General features: G+C 45.0%; 1 protein-coding gene across 6 annotated transcripts in view; it reads right to left on the bottom strand.

Annotated features, from left to right (window-relative positions):
* Positions 1 to 14,116, bottom strand: part of SDK1 (sidekick cell adhesion molecule 1) — a 595,311-nt gene that overhangs the window by 8,700 nt on the left and 572,495 nt on the right. For 4 of the 6 annotated variants that reach the window (XM_081839463.1, XM_081839467.1, XM_081839464.1 and 1 more), the window contains 3 exons: positions 12,375 to 12,512; positions 6,825 to 6,996; positions 4,642 to 4,771 (listed from right to left, as the gene is read on the bottom strand). In XM_081839463.1, the coding sequence (XP_081695589.1) occupies positions 4,642 to 4,771; positions 6,825 to 6,996; positions 12,375 to 12,512 (440 nt within the window). The remainder of the gene's footprint in view (positions 1 to 4,641; positions 4,772 to 6,824; positions 6,997 to 12,374; positions 12,513 to 14,116) is intronic. The other 2 variants (XM_081839466.1, XM_081839468.1) reach the window with 1 other exon arrangement.

The raw sequence follows: 14,116 nt of genomic DNA, 5'->3' as shown, positions 1-14,116 counted from the left end.
GCGAGGCTCTGCTAGGAAGCCCTGGGCTCCGTATGCTTGACATCAAGGGCAAGGAAAGAGCGTAACGAGAGAATGGATAGACTCCGGCGACCTCTGTGTCCGCCGCGCCTGCATGCAGGAGTTGCCTCGGGCAGGAGATGGTCATTATGCACTATCAGGAACCGGCACATGGAACTCCTGACATGAATAACAAAAAGCGGCATGGCGACATTCATATTTATGCCCAGCACGCTCCGCTAATGGCAGGTTTAATTCCAGGTTGTCAAAGGGAGAGGAGCAGAGCCACTGGGAGTATAATCTCAAGATAACGTATGTACATCGCCAGGAACGGCTGGAGACGGCACAACGAGGGCTGCTGCCTACCTGGCAGGCTGGTCAGAGGGCAACACAAAGCAGCCAGTGGCCGCCAGAGGCAATTAAGGAGAGGAGGAAGGCAGGCAACCAACAGAGAAGGAAGGCGGACTGTCATCTGCCTCCCTGCTCCGTTGCCCAAGCCGGGTTCTTCCAGGATACTTCTTGATTAAAGGGCAAGCTAGTCCTCTTTCAGGGCCCACTGCTTTCTCTTACTGATTAGACCAGCTAGATTTTGGTCAGGATTTCAGCAGAGGAACATCGGAAGCTACCTGATTCTGGCTACAGGTCCATCTTGCTCTGTATTGCTGACATTGACCGACAGCAGTGACTTTCCAGGGTCCCCCCTCCCTACTTGGAGATTCTGGGGACTGGGACCTTCTACATGTAAGGCAGATCTCCGCCACTGAGCTACGGCTTGTCCACACAGAAGGGGTGCAGTTTACAACTGAGTTCACAACCGACCCTTCCAAACACCACTTCTAAAATTCACCTACTATCTTAGGCGTGGCCTTCTGTCACTGCTGATAAGCAAAGAATAGAATCGTATGATTTGGAAGGGACCCCGAGGGTCATCTAGTCCAACCCCCTTCAAAACAGGGATCTTTCACCCAATGAAAAGACAAATAATGGGTAGACAAAGACTGCACTGCATTTTGAACCCAGTACCATTTGGATAAAAGCCACAAGAGGTGGCAAAACCCTGGGATGAGTTTGACAGCTTTTTCCTAAGTGCCATTTCACAAGTATTTTCTCTCTTTCGTTTCTTCTGAGCCAATCCCGCCATAGATTAGGCATGGACAGATGTTGGTAAACATCTGGGAGGCTTGAAAGAGAGCTGGGAATGATGGAAGCCAAGGGGGTGAAAAAACTTAATATGGATTCTAAATGGCCAAAATATTGTGAAATCTTAGAATATGAAGGTGAAAGGGTTAAGCTTCAGAGTTATGAAAAACTAAAGTCCAAAGTTCGAGATTGGCTGCATTACCACCAGATAAATGAGACATTTAAAGAGGACAGGAAAATAGGATTTCAGAAGGAGAGGTCAAAGTTAGAAACGGAACTGTTAGAACCCAATACTAAGAATCTGTCAAGAATGTATAATTTGCTGCTTAAATGGAATACACAGGAGGAAACGGTGAAATCAGCTATGATTAAATGGGCACAGGATATCGGTCATGAAATTATGTTTGCTGACTGGGAACAGTTATGGACCACTGGTGTTAAGTTCACGGCATGTAATGCCTTAAAAGAAAATATAATGAAAATGATCTACAGGTGGTACATGACCCCAGTCAAGCTTGCAAAAATTTATCATTTGCCCAATAATAAATGTTGGAAATGTAATGAGAATGAAGGTACCTTCTATCACCTATGGTGGACCTGCCCGAGGGTGAAAGCATTCTGGGAAATGATTTATAATGAAATTAAGAAAGTCCTTAAATGGACATTTACTAAGAAACCAGAGGCTTTTCTCCTGGGCATGGTTGGCCAATTGGTGCCAAAGAAGGATAGGATTTTCTTTATGTATGCTACTACTGCAGCAAGAATTCTTCTGGCAAAGTATTGGAAGATGCAAGAACTACCTACTCTGGAAGAATGGCAGACAAAGGTGATTGACTTCATGGGACTGGCAGAGATGACCGGCAGAATTCGTGACCAGGGGAAAGAGGCAGTGGAAGAAGACTGGAAGAAATTTAAAATATATCTTAAAAACTGTTGTAAAATTGAGGAGTGTTGAGATGTCAAGGGGTAAGAAGCAGAGAATTACAGCTGTAACCAACAAATTTATGGGAATTTAATGAAGGGAACTAAATGGATAAATTGACTAAAGGGTTGCTAAAAAAATTCTTTCTAAAATAAGGATGCAGCGAAAGGGAGGTATGGGGAAGTCGATTGAAAGAAGTTACAAGAAAATAAGATAATGAATTTATTTATGTTTGATTTGTTTATGTTTGTTTGTGTTTTGTGATGTGTTTGTCTTTTAATTATGTGTTTTAAAAATTGAATAAATATTATTATAAAAAAAGAAAGAAAAAAAAGAAAGAGAGCTGGGAATGGGCTCTCAAGATATAAATGTAAGAAAAAGGCTTCTGGTAACCCCCCAAGGTTTCCACAGAATCTTCCCAAAATGCCCCTGCATTCTGTTCTGCCACTTTCCAAACCAAATTGTAGGGAGAATTTGATGGAGGGCATACACTCTGGAGCCTGGGACACCCAACCCACCATTTCAGCTTCTCAAGGACTTCTGCTTTGAAACCAGGCCCCCATGGGTCACCTGAGTCCAAGAGAGTCAAGGTTTGCAACCACTCTCTCTGCCTATAACCAGTCACGGAGGAAGGGGCTTTGGTACCCGGGGCGGCTGGGGCAAGGCATGTCACACGTGGGGGCATGGCATGCTGCAAGTGTGAGCGTCGTCCCAATGGGGAGGCACCCGCCCACGGCAATGTCACCCCCCCCAGGCTGGCACCTGGGGCCACCCCGCCCCCTGCCCCCTTCCTCCACCACTGCCCTCAACCTCCTTGGATGGCATCAGACTCCAGCAGCGCGACAAGCCTTTTCGCATCCTCAGGACAGACGCTACCTATCTTGGATCTGTGGACATGTGGTGCTTGGGAAACAGTCACTCGTTTCCTTTGTCAAGTTATCTCAGCCCCGTGCAAGGCCTTCTTAACATACGAGCCTCGTACTTTAAGGAAAGTTAATTATTTCTGCACGTCTCCAAGCCAGGCTACTTGTTACATTTGCCATGCAGACAGTAGCCTGGCTCAGCCTGTTCAGAATACTGAGAGATCCCAGGAGGCAAAGCAGGGCTTGGCATTCTCGCCGGTGGCGGGAAGCTTCCCTCTTCCCATCTTAACTGCTTGGGCACATTAGCAGAGTGAAGGGGGAGAGCTGGAGCTCTCAAGCCTGGAGTTTTTAGTGCAGAGAAAAGGTGAAAAAGAAGGGCCAGGACAAACGCATATAACATCATGCTTGGTTTTCCTCCCTCTCTCATAATGATAGAACTCCACAAAGCTGAATGTTGGCAGAATACCGTGCCCAGTTCTGGCCGCCTTATAACTTGTAGAGTTAGAAAAGGTTCCGGAAAGGGCAACCCAAATACTTGAGGGGGTGGAGAGGCACCCCAAGAGGAAATGTTGCAGCATTTGGGACTTTTTAGTTTAGAGAAAAGGCAAGTAAGTGGAGACGTGATAGATGCTGATGAAATGATTCAGGAAAGATCAAAGAAAGCCCTTCTTCATGCAGCACATAGCTAAACTATGGAACTCCCTCCCACTGGAGGCTGGCATAGCCACCAACTTGGATGGCTTTAAAACAGGGTTAGATAAATTTACGGAGGCAGGGGTGCTAACTTGAATAAAATATTTTTTTGGGGGGAGAGATAAGCCCAGTTCCTATAATTGATCATATAACACGGTGCATGCACACCCTTTGAATGGCAATGCCCATTAAACTTTGGGGGGGTGTCCAGCCCCCCTCAAATATTTTATGGGGGGGCTGGGACCCCTCGGCCCCTAGGAGTTGGCTCCTATGCAACAGTGTGATTCAGCAGCAAAAAAGGCTAATGCTATTCTAGGCTGCATCAAAAAAGGCTAATGCTATTCTAGGCTGCTGCCTTGGTCAGACCACACCTGGAATACCGTGTCCAGTTCTGGGCGCCACAATTTAAGAAGGATATTGACAAGCTGGAAGGTGTGCAGAGGAGGGCAACCAAGATGATCAAGGGTCTGGAAACCAAGCCTGATGAGGAATGATTGAGGGAATTGGGCATGTTTAGCTTGGAAAAGAGGAGAGCGAGAGGAGATATGAGAGCCATCTTCAAATATCTAAAGGGCTGTCAAATGGAAGATGGGGAAAGCTTGTTTGTTCCTCCTCCGGAAGGAGGACCCAAACCAATGAATTAAGTTACAGGAAAGGAGATTCTGACTAAACATGAGGAATAACTTTCTGACTTTTGCTCTGTTTTTATATTTTGTTGGACTGCGGGGAGTGGCTGTGGCAACCCAGCCAGATGGGTGGGGTATAAGTAAGTAAATAATAATAATTCTGATGTTAAGAGCTGTTTGACAGTGGAACGTACTCCCCCCCCCCCCAGAAGGTAGTGGACTCTCCTTGACTGGAAGTTCATAACAGAGGTTAGATGGCCATCTGTCAGCAGTGCTTTAGCTGAGATTCCTGCATTGCAGGGGGTTGGAATGGCTAACCCACAGGGTCATTTCCAATTCTACGATTTTATGATTCTATGAACTTGCCTGCCAACACTCAAGCACAGGGCAACAAACTCACCTCTGATTCTGAAGCATCCAGGGGTTTCTCACTGAGGGCGACGCTTTCCGTCAGCACTGCTCCATTGTACTTGTTACAGATGTCCTCGTCGGAATAGTGGAGTCCGCCAGGGCTTGGACGAGGAGGAGATCTGGATGCAGCAAAAAGGGGGGGGGGAGTTATGGGCTATCACAGCTATCAGGCAGAACGCATGTACTCTAATCTTTTTTTTAAAAAAAAAAATTTTTGTGTGTATAGCTGATACTTGAGGGCATTTTGTGCAGCTCATTTAAAAAACAAACAAGCAAAGTATTTTGTGAATTTCAAATACAAACCTAAAAAACAACCACCAGTTATGTGGGGAGAAACTGGGAAAAATGTATTGAAAAAGTATTCAAGGACACAGGTAAAGGAGGCAAGTCAACAGAAGCACGTGTATTATTGCTTCTTAACCTGTAACCAGGGCTGGATTTAGGTTTGATGAGGCCCTCAGCTACTGAAGGTAATGGGGCCCTTTCTATGTCTAGCTGTCCTTTGTCAACAACAAATTGTCACTGTTTTTTGTGTTGAATATATGCTATTTGGTAATTTATGGACCTAATAGGTCCATGCACAACACAAAACACTGTTGCTGTATGTAGGTTTTATTTTATTTGTTTTTTATCTTGTATTTTAGAAATGTACATCCAGGCTTTTTTCCGTTAATTTTTTTGGGGCCCCCCAAGAGTGTGAGGCCCTAAGCTATAGCTTGTTTAGCTTATACATAAATCCGGCACTGCCTGTAACACATGCGTGTGGTTTCTTATATAACCAAGGTTTTCAAGCACTGTTGCATGACATGACCATATCGCAAATTTGGAAAAACAGTGATCCATGTCCTTCTATGCAATTATCAGGGTGGTAGAGTGGCTGGGTTAATTCAGCCACAGACTCATAGAGCAGACAGAGGGACTTTGATGCTTATGACAGCTCGGCCTACATGATGCGGGTTGTCATGCTGTCTTCCTTCCTTCAGGCTTAGCATGGCCCAATCCTTAATAAGGGGCACTGGCACATCAACAGTCATTTGGCTGCTCCAAGGACCCAGAATCAAGGTTGCACCCAACACGGTGGAGCAGAAACTGGCCTGTCTGGGCTGAGGGGGGAGGATGTGTGTCTGGGTGAAGAAAACCATTTTGGATGTGGCTTTGGGGTTGTTTTAGGATTTCATTTTGGACCAGCACAGTCTGGGCTGGCTTCTGCGCGCCTGTAATACTTGCTCAGCCTAAAACACTGGTAAATAATAGATTGCCCCGAAGACACCATTGATCTCTCTGGTGCTCTTTCATCTTAAGGAAAACTTGCTTCTCAAAGACGGTGCTGAGTTTCTCATTGCCGAGGGGGAAACTGAGTTTTGTACTAGCTTCCCCCACCCCAATCCATGCTCAAGCAAAAGAGCTGCCTGCACCACAGCTGTTGAATTTACTGTGCCCAGGGAGCATCTTTCAAAAGAGTTATGTCTATTTTGGCTGATTTTTCTTTTCTTTTTGCAGGGGCGGGGGCTAAGCTGGCTAAAGTGTGCAGGCAGGGATGAAAGATCTGGAAGGTGTAAGTTCATACTGTCCAATATTTCTTCGATGAAAATAGGAACTTCCTAAATAATAATAATAATAATAGTCCATTCACCTGACTGGGTTGCCCCAGCCATGCTGGGCTGCTTCCAGCATATAAATAATAATAATAAAACACTAAAAAAAAACCATCCCTATCTAGGGCTGCCTTCAGATGTCTTCTAAAGGTTGTATAGTGACTTATCTCCTTGACTTGGGAGTCGCATAACTCCATGCCCTCCAACATTTCTTCGATGAAAATAGGGACGTCCTAAGGAAAAGCGGGAGATTCCAGAATCAAATCAGAAACCGGGATGGCTTCTGTAAATCTGGAACTGTCCCTGGAAAATAGGGACACTTGGAGGGTTTGTAAGTTTTTACCTGTTCATGTTTTGTTTCAAGGGGATATTTTATGTGTGCGTTTTTAAATATGTAGTGATATGCCCCTAGTCCTGAGTCTGGAATGGGTTCCAAACTGGAATAAATAAGCATATAAAACACACTCCTTGGTGGCAAGGGTCTCATCCTGCCTGCAGCCCTTCTCCAGAGTGCCTGTGCTTGGCCGGATGCTGAGAGCCATGGGTCCAGGCCGCGTGGGGCTCAGAACTGCCTTACCTCGTCCCATTCTTCTTGGAGAAAGTGTTTTTGACGTTGAGGTGCCGGCTGTTGAGCTCAAGGGCCGTAAACCCCCCATTATCCAGAGTGACAGATTCTTCCACATTGGAAATACTTTTTCCTGGGGACAAACGGCGACAGAATGAGCGCAGGCAAAGTTCCTGCCCTGGCTCTGCATGAAGACAGAGAGAGAACCAGCATTTTCAGACAATCATACTTCCTTTTAACAAGGTCTTTGCTATGAAAACAAGACAGTTTGTCACAGGAATTTGCTATGCCTCCCTGATTATTGGAGTACTACCAACGAGGCAATTTTTCATCCATGTTTTCACAAATAATTTTTACAAAAGGGGTCACCAACCTGGTGCCCACGGGCGCAATGCTGCCTGTTAAGGTTCCAGCGGGCTCCCTGGGGAAGTGCCCCAGACTTTTGAGCTTTTTTTATTTTTTTAAAAAGCAGATCTCTAACCCTTCTGGAAAGAAAGTCACAGGGCAAAATGCGCAGGTACCTTTTCTTATTATGATTAATGATTAAATGTCTATATCTGCCCTTCATCCAAGAATCACAGGGTGGTTTACAATATAAAAACACAAAAATACATAACATACTAACATAGTTTAAAGCCTATAGATTGTTTAACAGCCAAAGTCCTGGGCAAAGAGTAACACTTTTGCTTGGTGCCTAAAGATATGAAGGCACCAGGCGAGCTTCCCTGGGGAAAGCATTCCACAAATGGGGGCCATCACAGAAAAGGCCTGTTCTCATGTTGATGCTCTCCAGACCTCTTGTACATTAAGAAGAGCCTCAGATGATGATCACAGGGTCTGGGCTGATTTATATGAGGAGAGGCGGTCCTTGGTATATTGCGGTCCTGAGCTGTTTACAGCTTTATAGGTCAAAAGCTTTGAATTGGGCCTGAAAAGTGATAGGCAGTCAGTGCAGTTGGCCAATTTCTGTGAAATCTGAGAGGTGGGGCTACATTTTCCCCAGTACTGAGGATTGCTCCCTGTTGTTATTACACAGCAACATCTGTGCATCTCTCTGTGCGTGATATTTCCGTAACCAGGGCTAGCAGGACATCGTTGACATCTCACAGCAAGCATAAGGTTGTCTTTCTAATTCTGCATTATTATTTTCTAATTTAGGCATTTTGTGACTGGGACTCCCAGAATGCTCCCAAAATTCACTAGTCCAAAAAGGTTGGCGACTCCTGACCTACAATGTTGCATTTCATTAGGACAACACCAGTAATTTGCAATTTCTTCTTTTGTAAGGTTTTTTTTTTCCCCTGAAGGGGGTTCTGGGGGTCTGACGGTAAGCAAGGTTTGTAATCACATACAGGTTTCGCCATCAGGCATAGATGCCTGGAGCAAAATTTAAAGCAAACAGCCAGATTAAGTGCTCTCAGGCTTAAACAGCTCATCTCACCTGTGTACCCTGAGAACACAAGAGAGGCTTTCAAGTTACACAGCCCCCAGATCTCATTCAAGTTATCTTGAAAGTAAAGCTCCATTGATTTCAGTGGGATTTATTCCTGAGGAAGTATATTTAGGATTACAGCTCTGCTGCCTGCCCCTCCAATGTTTACTGAGAAACACCTTTGACTCAGCTCAGTGGCACCAAGGTCTGGCCTGCATGCAACAGAATGAGAAGACTTAATAGCACCCTGAGGTGGCAGAAGGGATCAACGCCACTTCAGAATGCAGGGTTACATTCCTAAATATTCCTTTGCATAAACTCACTGTAAGTAGAAAAACGAGCACAGGAGGGAGTGGGCTGGGCTGTAACTTTTCTCCCTAGTGTGCTCATGTTTTGTTTATTTGCAGGGAGCATTTTTAAAGGTATTCACCATCTTCGGTCTGAAGTGCTACTGTCTATAGTACCACCTAGTTCGATGCTGCATCTCATTCTGTCTCTTTTCCTGGTTAAGGGCTCATCCATACCCACATTTCTAAGCATAGGTCCTGGCTTTCCAGGTCTGTGCCCAAGTGTTTTTGTTTAGTTTTATTTGTCCTGGCCCTTTCCCCAGGAAAGCCTATGTTTAACTGCTGAATTGGAACAAGTGGCAATGGAATTTTCCGCGATTGCTATTTGCTCCAATTCAGCAGAAAGTGTGGGCTTGCCCAGGACAACAGCACAGTTCTATGCCTGTTTGCTTGAAGAAATTTACTTGCACACAAGGAAGGGTGTATTGGTTTGCAGTTGCATCCCTGCGAGTTGTGAGCTAGACACATTCCAGTTTCTAGTGCTGCACAGAGTGCTCACTGAGAACAGAATCGTTGCTCCACTATCTTCATAGAAGAGGCCACATCACAAGCTATAGGGACAGGATAGCATTTCCAAAAAATCAGCTCTTAAAGAAGAGTGCCAGAAGCTAGAGAAGCATGAGGAAATATATTCTGGGTTTACCAAACGGTAAACAGATCTTACACCCAACGTGCAATTTGCTCAGGCTTTAAAATGCCCAAACCAAGGGCATCTCTGCACAGCTGGCAACCCATCTAGATGAGCGTAGTCCACCTGCCAGGGGCTCAACAACCCATCCACCCCACTCTCATTTTGTAGACCAGGGCAGGCAGGAAAAACAGGATGTTTATTTAGCCCCTGGCTGACCACCATACATGGCGGGTGACTTGCCTTTGACTTAGAGGGTCATCTGTTGCTCGGGCATCCTGCATTAAGGCAGGGGGGTTAGCTTTGCATTTAGTTACTTGTTATTGATACATTTTGGCTTCATGGAGGGAACTCGGAGGACACTCCTGTCCCTCCCTTTATCCTCACAACTGCCCTGTGAGATAGGTTAGGCTGAGAGATGGCGACTGGCCCAGCGACCTCCATAGCCGAGCGGGGATATGATATCTTAAGGCAGCCCTGTTCAGGGAAGTTTTTAATGTGTAATATTTTACTGTATTTTTGGTTTCTATGGAAGCCGCCCAGAGTGGCTGGGGAGGCCCAGCCAGATGGGCGGGGTATAAATAAATTATTATTATTATTAGTAGTAGTAGTAGTAGTAGTATAGATCTAATATATATTATATTATATAATATATAATATATAATATATAATATATAATATATAATATATAATATATAATATATAATATATAATATATAATATATAATATATAATATATAATATATAATATATAATATATAATATATAATATATATAATAATATATATTAGTATATTATTAGTATAGTTTATTATTAGTATAGATAGTATAGATCATATAGCAATCTCTGAGCACATCAGCAGTGCGATTCTCCAATATATAGCATCTGTTGTGTGCCCTGCAACTCAAGGGCCTTGCTGTCCCAGCTGTGTAACCCCACAGGACAGAGAGAGAGAGAGAGACAGACAGACAGACAGACAGACACACACACACACACACACAGCTCATTTAATGAGCATGCTCTCCTCCCACCCCACCCCTAGGCCAGCCATAAATCTCCTCTGCTACAACAGGCAGCTATTTGATCCCAGACTTCAGCTGTGATGCTGCATTAAGGCTTGGCAGAAAGGTTGAGGACAGAGCTGCCTTTTCATGTGCATCCTCCAGATGGAGAGCACAAGGAAGGAGATGAGAGATTTGTCTATGCACTGTGCATAGAAGCCTGTAATAGCATTAGCTCAGTAAAATGCCATGGCATTCATACATTTCAAATCCCAGGGGAATAAAACCTGATTTACTAACACTTGTTAGAAGTGAATTTATACTGGGGGAAGGTGGGGGATATATAAATCCTTTCTTTGAGTATTGAATCGCTGAGTCTTCAGAAAAGAAAAGATGGCTTTCCTTAGCCAGTCCCTAATGCTCCCTCTTCCCATTGCCTTGCCCCAAATCTTTTATTAGCAGTGCAGCATCACAGAGCCCAGGACACAGTGACTTCCTTCACCTGCACGCTAGAAGTTCCAGGAAACCCCTGGCTCTTAAAATTAATGCATATTTCACAGGTCCATGCAGGTTACTGAAGCATCACACACAACTGGCAGCGGCAGCAGCAGCAGCTGGAAAAACTTGGACATCTCAGGAGGAAAATGGGAGGGAAATTGATTAGAGAAGTTCCTGATGCAGGATTCAGGGGCTGAGCAATGCATATTTAAGCACCCCTTGAAAAAGGCCAAGAGGCCAGGTTTACAGAGAGAAGGAGGGAGAAAAGAAGAGGTGATTTTTGCTGGCATTGCAAAGGGTGCTTTAAAAGCCCAAAAGGTAAGGAATTTGCGATGGGGAACAAAAGTTACCAAGAGACATGCAATCCCGCAGAAGCTGGGCAACAGCGAGCCTCACAGCCAGGACAACCCAGACACAAACATATTTTTCCACTGAATGCCCAGAATGGTTAGGCATATGGCGATGCAAACAGATATTAGCATTTTATCACATGGCAAATTCCACATGCACTCAGGTGTCGGCACATTTCAGCAAGAGCAGAGATTTTTGGAAAGAGCAGAGATCAGAGCGGTGTTGTTCAAAATCACTTTAAGCTTTTGGCCATTGTCAGGGCAAGACTCTCTCCTTGTTTTCTCTATGTAGGTGACCCTGGTTCTTTTTGGAAAGCACCCAGGTTAGGAAGGGTCTCCTACACATATGGTAACGTGAGCTACCGTTTCAGGCAGCAGGTGGGGGGGGGATTTCATCTTTTGACTCTCTCTTGTTTTAAAAATTCACTGCAACTAGCAGATCAGCACGGCAGACAAAGGGCTGAGTGAGAACCTTTCTCTCTGATGCACAAGTTCTCTATCCATGGGAAACTGATTCTAAATTTGTATCCGTTATCCGGGTGAGAGTGCAGTGCATTGTCTCCCTGCAGCTTTCTACGGGGAGATTTTTTTTTTGTTACAGTGGTGCCTCGCAAGACGAAAAGAATCCGTTCTGCGAGTCTCTTTGTCTTGCGGTTTTTTCGTCTTGTGAAGCAACCCTATTAGCGGCTTAGCAGATTAGCGCTATTAGCGGATTAGCGGATTAGCGGCTATTAGCGGCTATTAGCGGCTATTAGCGGCAAAGCGGCAAAGCGGCTATTAGTGGCTTAGAAAAAGGGGAGGAAAAGCGAAAAAAATTGCAAGACTCGCAAGACGTTTTTGTCTTGTGAAGCAAGCCCATAGAGAAATTCATCTTGCGAAGCGCCTCGAAAAACGGAAAACCCTTTCGTCTAGTGGGTTTTTCGTCCTGCGAGGCATTCGTCTTGCGGGGCACCACTGCATGTTGTTATGTTCATTATACAGTCATACCTTGTTTCTCAAATGGAATCCATTCGACTTCTGGAAATGTTCGAAAAGCAAGGCGCGACTTCCGATTGGTTGCAGGAGCTTCCTGCACTCAATCGGAAGCTATGTCGGACGTTCGGCTTCCAAAAAGCGCCTGCAAACCGGAACACTCATTTTTGGGTTTGCAGTCATCAGGAGTCAAAACTTATGAGTACCAAGGTGTTCGAGAATCAAGGTACAACTGTATTGTAGCCTTTGTTTCTACTACATAGTATTCTTTTGGGGGCTGTAAGTTGCAGGCAGAAGGGCAGGATGCCCTGAATCACTAAGAGGCCATCTCACCTGTGTTGCAGTTCCGGTATTTCTTGGTCTGGCCATGCAGGATCAGGGCAAACACCACCATCAGGATGAGAATGAGGCTGCAGAGAGCCATCACGAGGAGGAACCACCATTCCTCATAGAAAGGAGATTCTGTATGAGCTGCAAGCAAGGAGATCAGCAGGGTGGGGAGGCGAGGGGAAGACAAACAACCAAGGAATCAACCTTGGAACAAAATAGTCTTAATCATTTTCCCAGCTTAACTCATCCCATCCAGAACTTCTATTCCTTTCATTATTGATTTTGTGATCAAGATTTCTCCAAAGGTGACAATGGCTCAGGTCAGGCATATCAAAGGTGAATAGCAAAAGTTTCCAATTTTGGAGAAGTCAGAGTTTCCCTTGAAAATGAACAGGATCTGAGCCATTATTTTTATTATTGCTTGTTCCCGCTCCCTGTGCTCCAGTTTCTGTTGCAAAGGCAGTTTGCACATCTCTTAGATTCTGCTTTGGGCAACAACAAGCATGAATAACGGGCAGCGTGCGGACAGCCACATTTCCCATTTCTCCTGCCACTCAGAAAGATTATCTGCTGCGAATCTGACAAGGACCAGAGCAGCATCCAAGCAGCACTGGCTGAGCTCCGCTGTGGCAAGGCAAACCACAGGCAAGTCTGAGAATGGGTTTAATTAATCACACTCGACTTGAGTGGCAGGAGCCTGTAGTGCTCTGCATCCTTTATTCCTGGAGCTCCCAACAGAAAATGATATTCTCTCCCCTGTGGCCCATCTGAAGCAGGCATTAGGGCATCACAAGGAAGTGGATGGTTAAATAGTTCCACTCAAGCGGAGATCACATAAATATGCTGTTTACTTGCAAGGAGTTGCACCTATCCCTGGGAGGCAACAGGGCCATCCCAGAGAAAGGAGTTGCAGCCCAGGCTACGGGAAATCTTGCATCTCCCTATATGAACCTGAGCAGGTGCTGAGATTCTCAGGGGAGCAGCTTCTCTCGGTCCCATCAGATGCACCATTGATGGTGACACAACAGAGGGAGAGCCTCTTCTGTGGCTACTTCGCGATGGTGGGATTGGCACCTTCTCTGTCATCCTTATGCCAGCAGGCCTTTGGAAACTAAGAGGCAGGTGAAGCTGGCCACTGGGCTGCTCTCAGGGCAAACTGGATTTCAATGCCGGTACTAAATTGTGCTTTGGTGTATTTTAACTACAGTTTTAAACCAATCTGTTGTATTACTTTGCATCTTATAAATGATGTTTTAAATGTTGGAAACTGCCTTGAATCCCAACTTTGGGAGAAATGTGGATTATAAATGCATTAAATAGTAAATAAATGAAGTGTGCCTTTGAATGGGCTGGAGCCTCTGTCCTCACCCCACCCCTGCCCTTGTGGGGTTCTGAAATAGGAGCTGCTCTCCTTCTGGGGGGGGGGGGGTTCAGCTATGCAGGGCCAGAGCAGGGGCAGTGAAGGTTATTGCGATGATGGGGGCATTTGGCTCCCACTTTCGATTCTACTTCTGCTCAGCTGTGTTTGGGCATCTCACACCGGGAGCAGAGAAAAATGATGGCAAGAGAAATTTCTTTTCTTTTCTTTTTTAAGGGAAAAGAAAAAGAGAGAGTAGTGCGAGGCTTGCAGAACTATCCGAATCCCCCCTCAGGAACCAAACTTTTGAACCATGAAAAGATTTATTATTATTTAAAAAATAAAAAAGGTTTTTTCTTCTTCTCAGCTTTTGCTGAAGCAGCAGAAG

The sequence above is a fragment of the Podarcis erhardii genome (assembly GCF_964252035.2).
Source record: "Podarcis erhardii genome assembly, chromosome: 14".
NCBI lineage: Eukaryota > Metazoa > Chordata > Lepidosauria > Squamata > Lacertidae > Podarcis > Podarcis erhardii.
Note: the sequence above shows the minus strand (reverse complement) of the source record. Positions and strands in the feature narration are given on the sequence as shown.